The following is a 17820-nucleotide window of genomic DNA, read 5'->3' on the forward strand; positions in this document are numbered from 1 at the left end:
TCTCACTTAACTTACATCACCTTAGTGTATACTCTCACTTATACTTAACCTACATCACATTAGTGTATACTCTCACTTATACTTAACTTGCATCGCCTTAGTGTACCTTAGTGTATAATCTCACTTATACTTATTCTATATTACCTTAGTGTATACTCTCACTTATACATAATCTATATTACTTTAGTGTATACTCTCACTTATACTTAACCTACATCACCTTAGTGTATACTCTCACTTATACTTAACCTTAGTGTATACTCTCACTTATACTTAATCTACACCACCTTAGTATATTCTCTCACTTATATGTAACCTATATCACCTTAGTGTATATACTTAACCTGCATCACCTTAGTGTATACGCTCACTTATACTTAACCTACGTCACCTTAGTGTATACTCTCACTTACACTTAACCTATGTCACCTTAGTGTATAATCTCACTTATACTTAACCTACATCACCTTAGTATATTCTCTCACTTATACGTAACCTATATCACCTTAGTGTATATACTTAACCTGCATCACCTTAGTGTATACGCTCACTTATACTTAACCTACGTCACCTTAGTGTATACTCTCACTTACACTTAACCTATGTCACCTTAGTGTATACTCCCACTTATACTTAACCTACAACACCTTAGTGTATACTGTCACTTATACTTAATCTACACCACCTTAGTGTGTACTCTCACTTATACTGAACTTGCATCACCTTAGTGTACCTTAGTATATACTCTCACTTAAACTTAAGCTACATCACCTTAGTCTATACTCTCAGTTATACTTAACTTGCATCACCTTAGTGTATACTCTCAGTTATATGTAACCTACATTACCTAAGTGTATACTCTCACTTATACTTAACCTACATCACCTTAGTGTACACTCTCACTTTTACATCACTTTGTGTATACTCTCACTTATATTTAACCTATATCACCTTAGTGTATCCTCTCACTTATACCACAAATCCACAAAGGAGACTGGTATGCCAACAAAACAAATAACCAAATAATTAAAACAAGGCACCAACCACTTGAAGAGCAACCAACAGAAATTTAAGAAAAACGGCTTTATTCCAGTTAACGCTGACAAACACAATACGTTTCATCCTCATTTCAACAGACTTCAGCAGATACATCGTTCATCACATTGTAATTCCCATAAATACTTGCTGTTTAATTTCCCTACCAATCACATACCTCTATTAATAAATTAATTAACCATTCAATAAAATGTATATAATGTCCTAAAAACATTAAAACCCTTATAAACATCATAAACAACTCAAAATTACTGTGCAAATGTAAATGCACAAACAAAAAAATTAATCAAAAATTAAATAATCAGAAGAGGAATAATAAACACATTAATAAACTTTCAATGTGTGCCACTTAAAACAAAAATGAATCAGGGTCTCCAGCTAGTGACCATTGCTGACAGTACAAGAACCTAATATTAAAACAATGTTTCATTCTATTGTCTATTGCCTACGTAAAATACCACTGTGTATGTAAAAATTAAGAATATATAATAAAAAAGATATAATAAACATTATAATATCTATTATACTATCAACATACCAAGGTTTGCAATGGAGCAAAAATTAATTTTTTTGTCATTGAGAACATGGCAATAGATGTGAGGGGTGGACCCTGCGAAACAAGGCTTGAATACAGAGAGTTGTTTGGCAAATTAGCCTGGAGGCCAATAGTGACCCAGGGTTAAATGAGAACATTAGTATAGCCCCTGTTCTCAAACTAAGGGCGGCAAAGTTATAACTCCGTCCCTATGTGAGGAATTTGTTTAACATAACATATTATGTATGTAGTGTAAATACATTATCTTTCAACATTTTGGAATTTTTTCCACACCCTTGATACTGTAATAGATATTATAATTGTTATTATATATATATGTGTATATATATATATATATATATATATATATATATATATATGAGTGTGTGTGTATATATATATATATATATATATATATATATATATATATATATATATATATATATATATATATATAGATATATATATATATATATATATATATACATGAAACAGTGCATACTCTCACTTATACTTAACCTGCATCACCTTAGTGTATACTCTCACTTATACTTTACCTATATCACCTTAGTGTATACTTTTAGTGCATACTCTCATTTAACCTTTATCACTTTAGTTTATACTTTCACTTATACGTAACCTATATCACATGTGTATACTCTCACTTTTACATCACCTTAGTGTATACTCTCACTTTTACATCACCTTAGCGCATACTCCCACTTATAGTTAACCTTCATCACCTTACTGTATACTCTCACTTATACTTAGCCTACACCATCTTACTGTATACTCTCACTTATACTTAACCTACATCACCTTACTGTATACTCTCACTTTTATATCACCTTAGCGCATACTCTCACTTATATTTAACCTGCATCACCTTAGTGTATACTCTCATTTATACTTTACCTACATCACCTTACTCTATACTCTCAATTTTATATCACCTTAATGCATACTGTCACTTATACTTAACTTGCATCACCTTAGTGTACCTTAGTATACTTAACTTGCATCACCTTAGTGTACCTTAGTGCATACTCTCACTTATACTTAACCTCCATCACCTTAGTGTATACTCTCACTTTTATATCACCTTAGTTTATACTCTCACTTAACTTACATCACCTTAGTGTATACTCTCACTTATACTTAACCTACATCACATTAGTGTATACTCTCACTTATACTTAACTTGCATCGCCTTAGTGTACCTTAGTGTATAATCTCACTTATACTTATTCTATATTACCTTAGTGTATACTCTCACTTATACATAATCTATATTACTTTAGTGTATACTCTCACTTATACTTAACCTACATCACCTTAGTGTATACTCTCACTTATACTTAACCTTAGTGTATACTCTCACTTATACTTAACCTACATCACCTTAGTGTACACTCTCATTTATACTTAACCTATGCCAACTTAGTGTATACTCTCACTTATACTTAACCGATGTCACCTTAATGTATACTCTCACTTATACGTAACCTACATTACCTTAGTGTGCGTATACTCTCACTTATACTTAACCTACATTACCTTAGTGTGTGTATACTCTCGCTGTTACTTAACCTACAATACCTTAGTGTGTACTCTAACTTATAGTTAACCAACATCACCTTAGTGTATACTCTCACTTATACTTAGCCTACATCACCTTAGTGTATATTTTCACTTATATTTAACTTGCATCACTTTAGTGTACTTTAGTGTATACTCTCATTTATATGTAACCTACATTACCTTAGTGTATACTCTCATTTATATTTAACTTACATCACCTTAGTGTATACTCTCAGTTATACTTAACCTACATCACCTTAATATACCTTAGTTTATACTCTCACTTATACTTAACCTACATTACCCTAGTGCATACTCTCACCTATATTGAACCTACATCACCTTAGTGTATACTCTCACTTATACTTAACCTACATCGCCTTAGTGTATACTCTCACTTATACTTAACTTATACTTAACCTACATCACCATAGCATATACTCTCACTTTTAGATCACCTTAGTGTATACTCTCACATACGTGTGTATATATATATATATATATATATATATATATATATATATATATATATTCTACAAAAGGGCCTTACAGAAACAGATGCTTGGTGCCAGATCCATGGGCTCAAGCTTAATGCAATGAAATGTATAGTTATTCCCTTTGGGAAAAACCATGTACCCATGAATTACCACATAGGTGGCCGTACACTAAACACCGAAAGTGTGATGAGAGACTTAGGGAGACAGGTGGACAGTGGTCTCACCTTCGATAACCACATCGCCACAACAGTCAGGAAATCCTTCAATGTGACACACCTCATCACTAAGGGCTTTTCATCCAGAAAAAAGGAGGTCATTGTTCCACTGTACTCCTCCCTCATTAGACCCATTATAGAGTACAACGCCCAATTTGGTATGTACCTCACAAGGCATCTGCAACAGTTGGAAAGGCTGCAGAAATACCTCACTAAAATAATCACAGGCCTAAAGCAGATGCCCTATGCTGACTGTCTAAAAAAAACTCCAGTTATAATCTGTGGCATATCGTCTACTCAGAGGTGATCTCTGCTTAGCATACAAGGCCATGTCAAACCCTGACATGCTCCACTTAAAGAAATCCCAATCCCTCAGAGCCACAAGCTCCAGGGATCTAAACCTTGTCATCACAATGAACAAAACATGCTGGAGGGATAGGATCCTGACCCAGAGACTCCCCATACTCTGGAATAGACTGCCCATACATGTCAAGCAGAGCGCCTCCTTGTCCCTCTTCAAAAGGAACCTTGAGGATTGGATGGGAGATCACGTCAGTTGCCCTGCTAGACAGGGGTCCAGGGAAGTAAATATTGTGGGAAGAAATATCCGGCAAATTGTTTGGCTAGGCTTGTATAGGCCCTAGGGCCGATAGCCTAGTACCAACCTATGAACCTATACTTAACCTACATCACCTTAGTGTATACTTTCCCTTATACTTAACTTGCATCACCTTAGTGTATACTCTCACTTATACATAACCAACAACACCTTAGTGTATACTGTCACTTATACTTAACCTACATCACCTTAGTGTATACTCTCACGTTTACATCACCTTAGTGTATACTCTCAGTTATACATAACCTACATCACCTTAGTGTATACTCTCATGTTTATATCACCTTAGTGTATACTCTCCGTTATACATAACCTACATCACCTTAGTGTATACTCTCACGTTTATATCACCTTAGTGTATACTCTCACTTACACTTAACATACATCACCTTAGTGTATACTCTCATGTTTATATCACCTTAGTGTATACTCTCAATCATACGTAACCTACATCACCTTAGTGTATACTCTCACGTTTATATCACCTTAGTGTACACTCTCACTTACACTTAATCTACATCACCTTAGTGTATACTCTCACTTACACTTAACCTACATCACCTTAGTGTATACTCTCACGTTTATATCACCTTAGTGTATACTCTCAATTATACGTAACCTACATCACCTTAGTGTATACTCTCACATTTATATCACCTTAGTGTATACTTTCACTTACACTTAATCTACATCACCTTAGTGTATACTCTCACTTATACTTAACGCAGTATTATTTTATGTTATGTGAAAAGCATTGAAGCTTTGTACTTTTGATGAGTACTACTTCTAAAAAGGTATTAAACATAGATTACAGCTGCACATCTTAACTCAGTCCTGGTAGGCCCTTATACCAAATAATGTCCTCACTTTACAGAATGCCCTATAGCTGCTGCTATGAAGAATGCCTAGTGGATAAGCAGCTCCCCATTTAGCAATTTCATGAATAATTCTTGTTATGCACTTTGGGAGATTATGTAAATGGTTCTCTACAGTCGGTGGCCAAGACTGTACAAAGCGCAAAATGTTCTTTATCTTCTTTCAGCACAACTATAGATATACACTAAACTTAATTACACTTTGTTTTATGCAGCTGAATAAAATTTAATAAGAATGCCTGCTATTGATATCATCTTAAAAAATGATTGATGACATTTCTTTATGGGGATACACTGTGCACTGCATTAAAATTAGTATTCTAAACAGGAAATGTATTACTGCATGCAAACTACATGCCTCTTGAACTGCAGATGTTTCCTTAGCTTCAGAGGCAAGTACTAGCCTATCCACCCTTGTGGGTCATTCTAAGCTTAACCAATTTCCCTTCCAAAGTTGAGAATCAAACACAATTGTGCCTGTAAAGTAAACACCTTAACAATTATACCAACCCCCATCCCCTAAGGGACTTATTTTAGTTATATTTTTTAACCAGATATTGCACTGATCCACATGGACCTTTGTTGATAGTCTTGTCGCTTACACATTAGGCAACTGGAGGCTGCAAGAATCAAACCCCAAAACACAGGAAGTGTGTCTTTAACAATTAACAGCCTTAATTGTATGTGCTAACTGCCATGAAAACATACAGTGGGTTGTGATATAGAGGCTTGCCCCTATTATTGTCACAACATCAAATGACTGCTTTCTTGTGCAGCTATGCACATGTGGCAGGCCCATTGCTTTTTTGATTAACAGGCATCGGTGTTAGTAAGCCAGTAATAAAAAATTTTAGTTTTCTCTAGCCTTGAATACTTTCTACTTTATGAACTATAGTCACTGTACAGTCTGTAGCTAACATTATATAAATTCATCACAGACAGATCTAGTTCTATACATTGTAATGTGCCTGCTGTTCAAATGTGCAACCTAAGGATTATGATCTACAGACAGAATGCTGATGTGTCAGTGTTCAGTGACTGTTGTATCTGTAGCCTCATTTGCTTGTCAGCCATGATAATCGAATAGGCTGCATATGATGTGCTCTTGCGCTCACATATTTGAGCATGTATGTATGAGCACTTACCTTGACCATTGTGCCTGACACCCCCATTAAGCTGTAGTGCAGGCAAACCCGTCACATTTTCTCCATACTAGAAATATTGAGCTGACTGTTACCCATTTAAAATCGTCTCTACAGGTTTAGGAACACTAAATGAACTTGCAGTTGCCTTGCTCCAGTATCATCAAGACAGCATATATGCTTTTTCATATGATTAATGGGAGTTTCAAGGCTATTTTAGTTTAATAACCCTGTATGCCTTGCCAATTACCCACCCTCTGGCTTTAACTCCTTTCTCAAGAAGGGAGAGACCTATTAAGCCTGGTTTAAATTTGAAAGTACTAATCCAGTTATCCAAGTTAATTTGAAGGAAGATATATAATCAGAATGTTTAACCCACAGAGGAAGCATATTGGGGGGGGGTATGCTCCTTCACATGAAGCTCGAGAGGTGAATTTCTTGGCATCCATATCAAGAACAAATAATAAAGAGTTATGATCGATGAAATCATAATTATTTGTAGTGCATGAAGCTTTATATGCCTGGTTGTAATGGCAGCAAAACATTAAACTGTCCCCCCAAACATAGTTTTATGCTAAAACAATGTTCAGAAATGACAGAACTCAAGCAGTGACTAACTTAAAACTTCATAAAACATGGTAAGTACATTTAGAAATTAACTACAAAGAATACATGATATTCTAAACACTGGTCTCTTTCACAAAAACAAAAAAGCAAAAAAAAAAACAACTAATGACTTAAAACTGAAAAGGAGAGAGGCTGATGGCCATGCCAGCTATAGAAGTCACCATTATAATTTAGCCTTTTAAGCAATACCACAGTACTTACGCAGTTTTAACCAAAGCTGCCCACCAAGTTACCAGAACTTGCAAATGAAGACACATGGTTTGTACTACTTATATTATGATGATCTTCCTAGTTTTTCCTATTAGGTGGAAATTTTAGATCCTGGGAATAATGCTTGAGTCAATGTAATAGTTTGACTTGACTGCTCACCAGTTTGGTTTTGTATATGGTTAACATTGTTGTGTCTTGTCACTTGCTGGCATTAGTAGGTGTTGGTTACTTGCATTTTACCAATAACCTACAAGTCAGTCAACTGTCACAGTATTTGGCTTAGATGAATGACAATATATTCCTTGCTGACTCTCACCTTCTGTAATGTGAGTACCTATCTTCTGACTCCCCATACCCCTCTTCATCTTGACAACCTGTTCTGTTTCACTTTTTCTCCTTTCTCCACTCTAGATGAATGCCCTTGTTTGCTGAATTCTGTATTGCTATCTCACTGGTGGTTCCTATCCTTCTTCTCTCAACACAGTCACATTCTTCTATTTGCCCAGTTTGGTTCCTTCTTCTTGGTATCCCTTTCCTGGCTTGCTCTTCCACTTTCTCCCTTCTTCTCCTTCTTTGTTTCCTGCATCTCCTGTGTTCCTTCTGCCCACCATCATTCTGACGTTTACCTCACTTGCTTGCACTCCTGTGATTATCCTGTTTATGTCTTCCTTTCCTCTGCCTGAATCTACCGTACCTATTTCCACCCCATCCTGTCTCCTGGCCTGCTACAGTCTCCACCATGGCAGTCTTTGACTTTCTTCTCCTAAGTAGCCAACCTACTACCATCTTAGACTTCCATTTCATGTCCTCAGGCTTTCCCATTGTTCTGCAGACCTCACTTCCTCAGATACCCCAAGGAACTCTGCGCACCTTACCCACATCTCTCCTTCTTCTCTTATCTTCCCTTCTCATCTCTCCTCTCCTCCTACCCTTTCCTGGTTTTCCTTTTTTTTTCATACTGTATAGTAGATTAATGCTTTTCTCCCATCACAGCCAAATGTATTATGAGAAAATGTGCCTAAAGAATGTGTTGGATTTTTAAGGCTGTATCTTGTTACTATTTAACAATGTTTAAAGCTGCTGTAGACAGCATAAAACATGAACGTATCCCTGTGGTTATCATACTTGTAAATGCAAAAGTGGATGAAACATTGAGTAGAAAAGAACTGCTTGCCTCCATTCATATCTTAAAAACACGTTGGTCCTTTGATGTGCACATCAGGGATGTACAAGAGCAGGCAGGCTACATAACAAACACCATTGTATATAGGTAATTCAGACTTTCATACATAGACTGTGAGAGTTAACAGATGTGCAACATCAGTGATAAAGCACAATATAAAAAACTTACCTCATTAAATTCAGGATTAAGTGTTTTCTTCTTTACAGCTGTTTTGTGTTTTGACTTTTTGTCCACATCAGGTTTTAGGTAGCTGAAACAAAACAAGCTTCTATTTACAGGGCAATTTAAACGCTGCTTTTATGCCTTATATATACTGATATTTCTTTACCACTTTGTTGTCATATGAGTAACACGATAATTAATAAATATACACAGACTAATTTATTTTGTCTAGCATACAGTTTTCTGTGCCCCATGTATCCAGAAATCTATTCAGCCCTTGTCTGATATTCTGCACTCATATTCACATTTATTTGGGTTTAGCTACCACTGTTATGTTTACATATGCCTAAGGTACATTAATTCTAACTATCCTGAATAATGGCAAATAGTCTAGGTCTTGAGTCACATGAAAGCACATAGATGATCTCATATATAATGCTAGTGTTACTGACACACTGCATGTTTTTCCAGTCCATCTTTTTTTTGCAATCACCAACAATTCGAACGCACTTAAAAAACTCTGGTCCATTCCATGTGCAGTAAGAGTACCATGGGCTGCAAGCACCTTGACACATCACAGTTCCATATGCAGCTATTGTTTCATGCATCTTCAGAGTACAGCATCACTTGGGTCTCTGTCTGCGATCCTGGAGACATGGGTTTAGGAATACTTCATGTGGGGAAATAATGAACATCTAATGGCTTCTTTCCTTCTATTATAGGGGGAGAGGCTTTTCTTTAACTGTAAAGCAGACTTTTGCAGAGACTGAAAATCTACCAAACTTAACACCAGAGCAACTGTACTGTGTCTTTCGGCTTTTCCCGGTTAGGGGTCGCCACAGCGGAACTCCGGTCCGCTAATAATTGGCAGTAGAGTTTTACATGCTGGCTTGCCGGGCCTAACGCACAACCTTCAATGAAGGAACGTCCATTCACACATGTCGCCACACAGAAGACGCTCTAACTGAGAATCGAACGGGCAACGTCTAACTGTGAGGCGATAACGCTACCGCAGCACCACCACTGCAGTATGACAATGGTGAAAAACAATGGAATGATGCACAGGTGATGGACATCTCTGGATATTTTGCATCCATACTGGAAAATATTTGACAGTCTGTAAGAATGAGAGTCCCTCATTGATCTGATATGCTGACTCAGTAGGATGCATGATCAGAACAGGAAGCACTATCTTAAGTGTGTGTGTGTGTGTGTGTGTGTGTGTGTGTGTGTGTGTGTGTGTGGTCAGTGACATCAATCCAGGGTGAGGGGGGGGGAGGAGCTGCAAGGTGTGGGTCAGGTGGACAGTACTGCTGCATAGAAAAGAGAGCTGTCTAAGCTGGAGAGAAAGGAGAGAAAAAACTGATGTAAAAATATTTTTCTTTAATGACACAAAATGATACACAGTAGCACATTATTTCCAAAACTCAAGCCATGTAGTCACCTGTTTCTTGATCTGTTGTCCAGGTGTGAGTTGCCAGCACAAGACCATACAGCAGCAGTAACTGACTGGCCAGTAAACAAACCTCAGTGTGCATGATTTATCCTCTCAGATGAGCATGTCTCTTTGCACACTACATTTCCTAATTCAGTAGAGCTGACTTGATTTTTATTTATTCATTCACGTATTTAGTTATTTATCTTTTTATTTATTGCTCCAAACTTATCTGGTAAACCTTGCAAGAGAAGGCAACAGATGCAGGCCATTGATTTACTTTTTAGTTTTAACCAATCATTGTTAAAGAGCTCAATAATGGTACTTGTCAATGAAGCATTGTAAGCATCAGGCAAGAGCATGACTGATTAAAGTACTGTAGAAATACTGTTGTGCAATGAAAGTGGGTATCTTTGGGAGTGGGGCAAGATCTGTGTGAAAGCAACTGTCAATCAATCTGGTTTTCAGAAGCAGTGCATGGGTGTTTGTGGGGGATGGGTTATAGTAGGCTGCACTGTACATGTCTGATAGCAACAAGAAAAAATACATTACTGTGGCCATTATTTATTTACTAATTTCCAGAATCATACATGTGTGGTATACACAGCCTGTCAAGTATCTATATTTAGTGGGCATAGAGGCACTTTATGGATGAAAGTGCCTGACCACAGTTGTCATTTGATCACAGCTAAACAGTCAATTGATCTGGCTTGGGAGGGTTAGTATATGTTTATCTGAAATTAGTCAAAGTACATTACTTTAGCTGTTTTTTTTTATTTGAACACAGTCAGACATTTGAGGTGCAAACAATCAATAAAATGACTATAAATGGTGAGTTCAGAGTTAGTATATCAGTAAAGGTGACTGATACCAACTGCTTGATCACATTCTTTGATCATGCTTGGTAGGGCTAGTATATGTGTGAAACAGGTTGAAATGGATTACTGCACACTTGTGCAATGATAAACATTACTTGAAAATAATATTATGTGTGTCTCTTTATATGTGAAATTGTCATCCAAGTGCATGCTGTAGATATGCCTCATGAAATACATTTCTGAGAAGATTACTAGAACATTTCAAATGGTTTCAGAAATATGGACCTACATTCCTAAGTAAATTCCTCTGTCCCGGGTGACCATAATTGGTCCTCTTCCCATAATGTTGTGTCTGGGACCACCACTGGTCTTGTTGACCTTGTCCATGATATTTCTGGTTCTTGTTCTTCAACCTCTGTGATCATCTCGGGGGGATGGCTGAACTAAAATACATTCATCACTAACAGAACCATTAGACTCACTGTTAAAATCACCTGGGTCATTATTGTAAGCATTATCAATAAAACCTTCAGTAGCATTATCAAATTCTGTAGGGACAGGATAAGCTGTTTTGTTAGTGTAGTCGTTCTTTTTCCTATAAAGTTTCTTTTGTTTCCTCTCAAAGCTTGTTTTAACAAAAGCATCCATGTCAATAAAAATATTTTTGTAGTCAGCTTGTTTATGTTCAAAAAGCAAATTGTTTGTAATGCTGGTATTTAATTCAATACTAGTTTTTTCTAACATCTGCAACTGTCTCTCATTTTCTTTTATAATAGTTTTCATAATCCCCATACCTGTTTGGTGGAAAAGTTCAAGCAGTTCTGAATGCATAGGCATTCCCTGCTTAGTTCCATTTGGAAACTTCCAAATTTTCAATCCTTTAGGCACTTGTTTCAGTTCTAAGCTTCATTTCAGGAATAATTTATCCATTGAAGAGTTTTTAATTTCCGTATATGCTTTTCAAACAACTGCTTATGACAAGGCATTGGTTATACCATATAACCCTGAAGCTACTAATCTTAGAACAGCTGTTGCTGACTGCTGTGACAGAGTATTTAGTTTAGAAGTTAAAGCCATTCTGGGAGAAAGACCCAAGATGGTGTATAGTCAGGGTAAAAATCTTAAGGACTTATTTGAGAGAGAAAGATTTAAAACATATACATAGATCTAACATGACCAAATGTAATATGTGCAGGATGTATAAATACATCAATATTAGTCCCTATGTAGCTATCGAGACTTATTTCCTTAGTTTACCTTGCCCGGGTCATTGCAATACTAAAATGGTAGTCTACCTTGCTACTTGTGTAAGCTGTCCAGCATTTTATGTTGGCAAGACAATTAGAAAGTTAAAAGAAAGGATCAGTGAACATTTGAGGGACATAAAAACTCAAAGAAGAGAAAATGCACTTTACACACACTGTTTGAACTGCACAAATTTTAAGAGATTCCTTTTTTTTGTTATAGATAGAATTGTACTCACTGAGAGGGGAGGAGATGTTAAGTTGAAGTTAGAGACTGAATGGCAGCTTAGATTGGATGCCACAATTCCACCAGACATTAATGAAAGTTGTTTACTCAGTGGTATACTGAGATTAAGGGCATCCAAATTATAAATAAAACCAGCATAAAAAATGTTTAAATGTAGATTGCTTCTGTGTTAAAAACTAGTATGATTTTTAACTTTATTGTAGGTATTGAAGATTGATTTTAAGTAATATGTTTTTTTTTATTTTTGAAATTTGTTACTGTGTTTTTAACTATTTAATTGATGACGTCATGATTCATGTGATTTTTGTGATTATTTAAAGTGTTGTAATAATGGAAGGCTTTACTCTGATGCAGTCCTTAAAAGTTAGAGGTTGAAAGCGCTTAGTGTTTGTTTAATTCCATTAAATGGATTGTTTGGTGCACTTTGTGCAGTGGCATTTTTTCTTTTTTTCTTTTGAAGTTATTTACACTCTTTGAGCATGTTCGTTTGTTTATTTATTAGTGATTTTAACGTCCTGCCTTGTGGTTGCCTTACATCCTTGATGGAGAAACTTATTACTGAATTGGGAGAGCTGGCTTCTATGTTAATACAAAAGATGCAAGCTACAGCTGCCACTTCCATGCCTGGGGATTGTACTACTAATGCTATAAACTATTTTCGCTCTTTGAACGTGCTTGTTTGTTTTTAGCAGTGATGCAATACACCCATCCTTGACTGAGCAGGCCGTATTCATGACCTTTGTGTAGCCATATAGCCATATCATCTATAATATAGTGAAAATGTTGTTACTCCATGGCTTTATATTTAGCCTGAAGAAGAACTCTTTCTAATCATTTCATATTCTGAAGCATTTGGAAACTTAGTTCAACACAATTCTTTTGTAAGGCCAGCTTTTTACCATCATACAACTTGAAGTAATTTTTCTTTTGTAATTTTTTTATTGTTTAGTCACAGCAAAACCAAGCCCCATGAGTAACACATACCACTATCTTTATCTGTAGCCCTTTAAGCTTCTGTTCTGCCACATGCAGGTTTGTCCCCAGACAGGCTATGAACATTATTTATTTATTTGTTTATTTGTTTGATAGCCATACAGGTGTGCTGCTCCTAAGTGACCATTTTCATTCATGACCAAGATGACAAGGTTTAAAATAAATGTTGAATGAACTAATATATGCAGAAATTTAGAGCTGAACAGAATATATTTTTATTATTTAACTTTGTTACCATGGTAGATCAGGATCAAAGCTAGAGTGGGGCAAAGATGCAAACTCTCAGGGGGCATGATCAGCAGTGCTGAAGAGCCAGAACCCTGACTTGAGCTAAGTGCCAGTATTCATTTCAGTAGCCACAGCGGATCTCTTGGCTGCTGAAATGAATGTGCTCAGTAGCTTAAATGTAGCATGGAGCTTATAGAAACTCCTTGTTACAGTTCAGAACCTTGGAAGACATTTTAGACTTCAATTTCAGAAGACTAGACCTTTTCTGGTCCTCAGCTTTAGGTTTAGGGAGGCACCAGTCTGGGGTGCCAAATGACTCAGCTATGGTTCTGAGATAGTGCCATGGTGCTATTTCTACTGACCAATGGAATTATGACCACAACACCAGGAAACTCCCTTAGGTCCTGCAGGCTGGACTTCATTGAACATTAGAAGGAGGACAAGTAGGAGGAAGTGGACAGTTGGCTGTGGCAATGGACAAGGATGAAAGGCTTGAGACTGGTAGAAGGATGGTGAGACCTGGCAGAGAAACCAGATGTGTGCAAGGGACAGATTCCATATTAGCTAGAATAGACAGCTGGGTTAGTGCTGGCTGTAAAGGCTCATCTCATTGACTGTGTTCTAAACTAAATTTGAACGGGGAAGGAAGTGTCATAGAAGTTGGGGGGGTGGTAAATATTTTATTATTCTTAACTTGTAGATTCAGTATTACTTTAAAGGCACCCACACCTTGCAAGTAACCACACAGAAACACTGGAGCTGATAAGTAAGCAACAAATAATGGCATCAGCTGCTTAAGCAAGAAAGCGTCACATGATACACCACATTCACTACCCTCACATGATTATTAACTTTTTCATGTCTATGGCATCATTTACATATTTGCCCCACTCATGCCTACAGCTTGAGTAGCAAAACAGCACTCTCCTTTCTGTGCCTAAAACCCCTATGAGTGCCCTCAACAAAATAATTCAATATCTACATTGGTTGAGGTAGTAAAAATGCACATTCAGGATCAATAACTTCTATGAATGTGCATTGTTAACTACATACAAAAATAGGAGGAAGCCCCCCCCCCATAAAAAAATCATTAAAGTTCATATGTTACCTACCTTATAATGAGGACATTTAGTTAAGCTCACAAGCACACTAGTGAACAAATACTCCACATGGCCTCATGCAGCAGTAGGAAGTTCCCTGAATTCTGTGGTGTAGTTAGGTCCCTGGAATTAAAACATAGTAAGCTGATTTACAGATAATTGCTTCTCTCTGTGAGACTTTTCTATTCCCCAGATTCTTTCTGGATAGTCTATGTACAGCTAGGTCAGTGTACAGACACCTTACATTGGCAAAAGTGCAACTACTCGAATGCCAAGATGTCTGTGCAGCCCTAGATGGAACTGGTTTGAAATCTTTGCCAGACAGAATTTCCAAAATAGTCTGTCCTTCGCCTACTGTATGTAAGCATAGGGGCACTTATGTACTTTGTGTTGGAACTGCTTTTGACTACAGTGTGCTTCAGCAGACAGAGAGATAGAGAAACAGAGAGAGAGAGAGATAGCTAGCTCTCAAGAGAAATGTTTACTATATGCATATATATATATATATATATATATATATATATATATATATATACTCAACTGTTCATGATTTTATGGAATGTCTTTGATTTTGCCTCATATTTTTGATATCTGCCTTGTAAAGTGTGTTATTTTCTGGTAAAGTGATATGAACTGTAGTCTGTGCATAATCACAGCCATTTGAGTTTCAGATTTCATATTCTATAAAAACAATATTTGCTAAGATTTTGGTCTTTTGCCTGAACCCCTCCTGCCAGTACACTTGGCTTTGTTCCTGAGTCTTATGCTAAGAGGCTGAGAGCTATAGTGCTTGTCTGCATATATATATGTGTGTGTGTGTGTGTGTGTGTGTGTGTGTGTGTGTGTGCGCGTGTGTGTACATGTGTATGTGTGTACGTGTATGTGTGTGTTTGTACGTCCAATCTCTAAACAATGGCTTGCATTAAAGTTTAGACTTCATATGCATCAGACAACAAATGCCAATGCAAACCCCATTATTCTAGCAAAGTTTTAAACATGTAAGAGCAAGGTTTGAGTGCGTCTCTTTGATTTTTTTGTTCCTGCTCATTACTTTTTTTTGCTTTGTTTTTGAGTTTTATACTAGGAGCTTGAGACATATTGTCTGTGTATGTGTGTTTATGTGCTCACCTGCAGTCTGTAAATAATGGTGGCATCTGAGTTTCAGACTTCAAATCATTCAGAAAATGCATGCTAATTCAAGCCCTGTTATTTGAGCAACATTTTAAGTATATAAAAGAAATGTTTACTATATGTATATATATATATATATATATATATATATATATATATATATATATATTTATATATAATGTGTGTGTGTGTGTGTAAGCATGTGCATGCATGCATGCTACATGTTGTGTTTGATAATTGGGTAGGTCACTGAAATGCGAAGTGTTCTTATGATCTCTTAGAGTAGACATGCCCTTTAGAATTAGAAAGACTGCTGGCCGAAATTAGGTGGTCAGTAAGTGAGGAAGTGTGATTTACTTTCATGTCAGATTATGAGTACATTCCTACTAACATTTTTAGTAATAACTGAAAAAGAAGGAGTTTGTATGGTATCATCCGAAAGCTTACCTAATACTGGAAAACCTATCAGTGATACCAGCTGTCTAACCACCACAGCTCTTCAGATATTTTGGGCAACATTAGCAATGTGCACACTTACATAAATGTTATATTTACACAAACATGTCAGAGCTCTACACTTAGCAGAATTTCAGAATATCATTTCACAGGCCAAGTCAACATAGAGTTCAGGCATGTCTCATGACCTAAATGAGATTGTTAGTTAGTGGGATTTTATTTTTATGCTACATTATGACTATATGCCACATTACTATTTCTGTTAATAACTTGACCAAGACAGAGTTAATGTTATTTCAATGTGTCAACTGAAAGATTAGCTAGTGCTGGACAAATTGTCAAAGAGAACTGGTGTCTGACTGCCACCACTTTACATATTTTTCATCCTTGTTTACAAATAAATATGACATTTATGGATATTTTCAAATTTTATATAAACAATGCATGTATTGTCTACATAGTAGCATGGTGGAACAGCATTTCACAGGACAGCTCAGCAGGCAAATCAGAAATGTCTGCTGACCCAAATATGGTAGCCAGTAAGCAAAAAAGCCTGATTTATTCTATGCCATGTTAAGAATATGTGGCATATTAATATATCTGTTAATAATTTGAAACAGATAAAGTATATATGGTACTTCATGGTATCAAATGAAAGCTTACATAATGCTGCAAAATTTGTAAATGATACCTGCTATCTGCCTACTAGCAATTTGCAAGTATTTATACTGGTTTAGTAATATAATATGCATATATGAATAAATATCATAGTTCTGTAAATATCTTAGGCATTGTCCACCTGGATACATCATGGAAAAAGCATTTCACATGCCCAGTCACCACAGAGATCAGGACTGGCTCCTCAGACTAATGGGGTACTTAATATCTGATAAAATATGAGTTATTCTCCAGGAATATTATGAATATCTAGCATATGTTAATAATTATATTAACAATTTGAATCTGAAAAAAAAATCGCACTGATAGCTGGTGTCTAATTAGCATTGCTTTGCAAATATTTACTGTCCATTAAATATGGAGATATGCATATAAATCAAAATTATGCAAATACTTCAAAAATGGAGTGCCATCTACCAAACAGTTTTGCAGCAAATTAAATATCTCACCTGCTTGAACAAAACTGACACTGACAGCTGGGCTCTATCTACTATGGTTAGAGAGAGATTAATATTATAGTTGTAACTACCATAATAAACTTTATATGTCATGTAATTACTTTTTCAATGTAAAATCACAATTATGTTTGGCTGACATATTAATATCAACTTTTTTGTAACTTTTACATTTTGATATATGTATATATATATATATATATATATATATATATATATATATATATATCAGTTTACATGTAGATTGCAAAACTGCATTCTCATGAATTTAACTCATGCAAAAACTGTCCAGCTAGGTGTCAGGAGTTGTGAAATTCTACTCAGGCTGTGTGT

At 36.1% G+C, this 17820-nt stretch overlaps 1 protein-coding gene across 1 annotated transcript in view; it reads right to left on the reverse strand.

The window, feature by feature from the left end:
* Window positions 1-17820, reverse strand: part of DOC2B (double C2 domain beta) — a 2257420-nt gene that overhangs the window by 107019 nt on the left and 2132581 nt on the right. Inside the window, exon 7 of the mRNA XM_044054285.1 lies at window positions 8709-8790. Coding sequence (XP_043910220.1) covers window positions 8709-8790 — 82 coding nt within the window. The remainder of the gene's footprint in view (window positions 1-8708; window positions 8791-17820) is intronic.

The sequence above is a fragment of the Protopterus annectens genome, chromosome 13.part0 (genome assembly GCF_019279795.1).
Source record: "Protopterus annectens isolate FY-2018-M chromosome 13.part0, PAN1.0, whole genome shotgun sequence".
Classification (NCBI taxonomy): Eukaryota; Metazoa; Chordata; order Ceratodontiformes; family Protopteridae; genus Protopterus; species Protopterus annectens.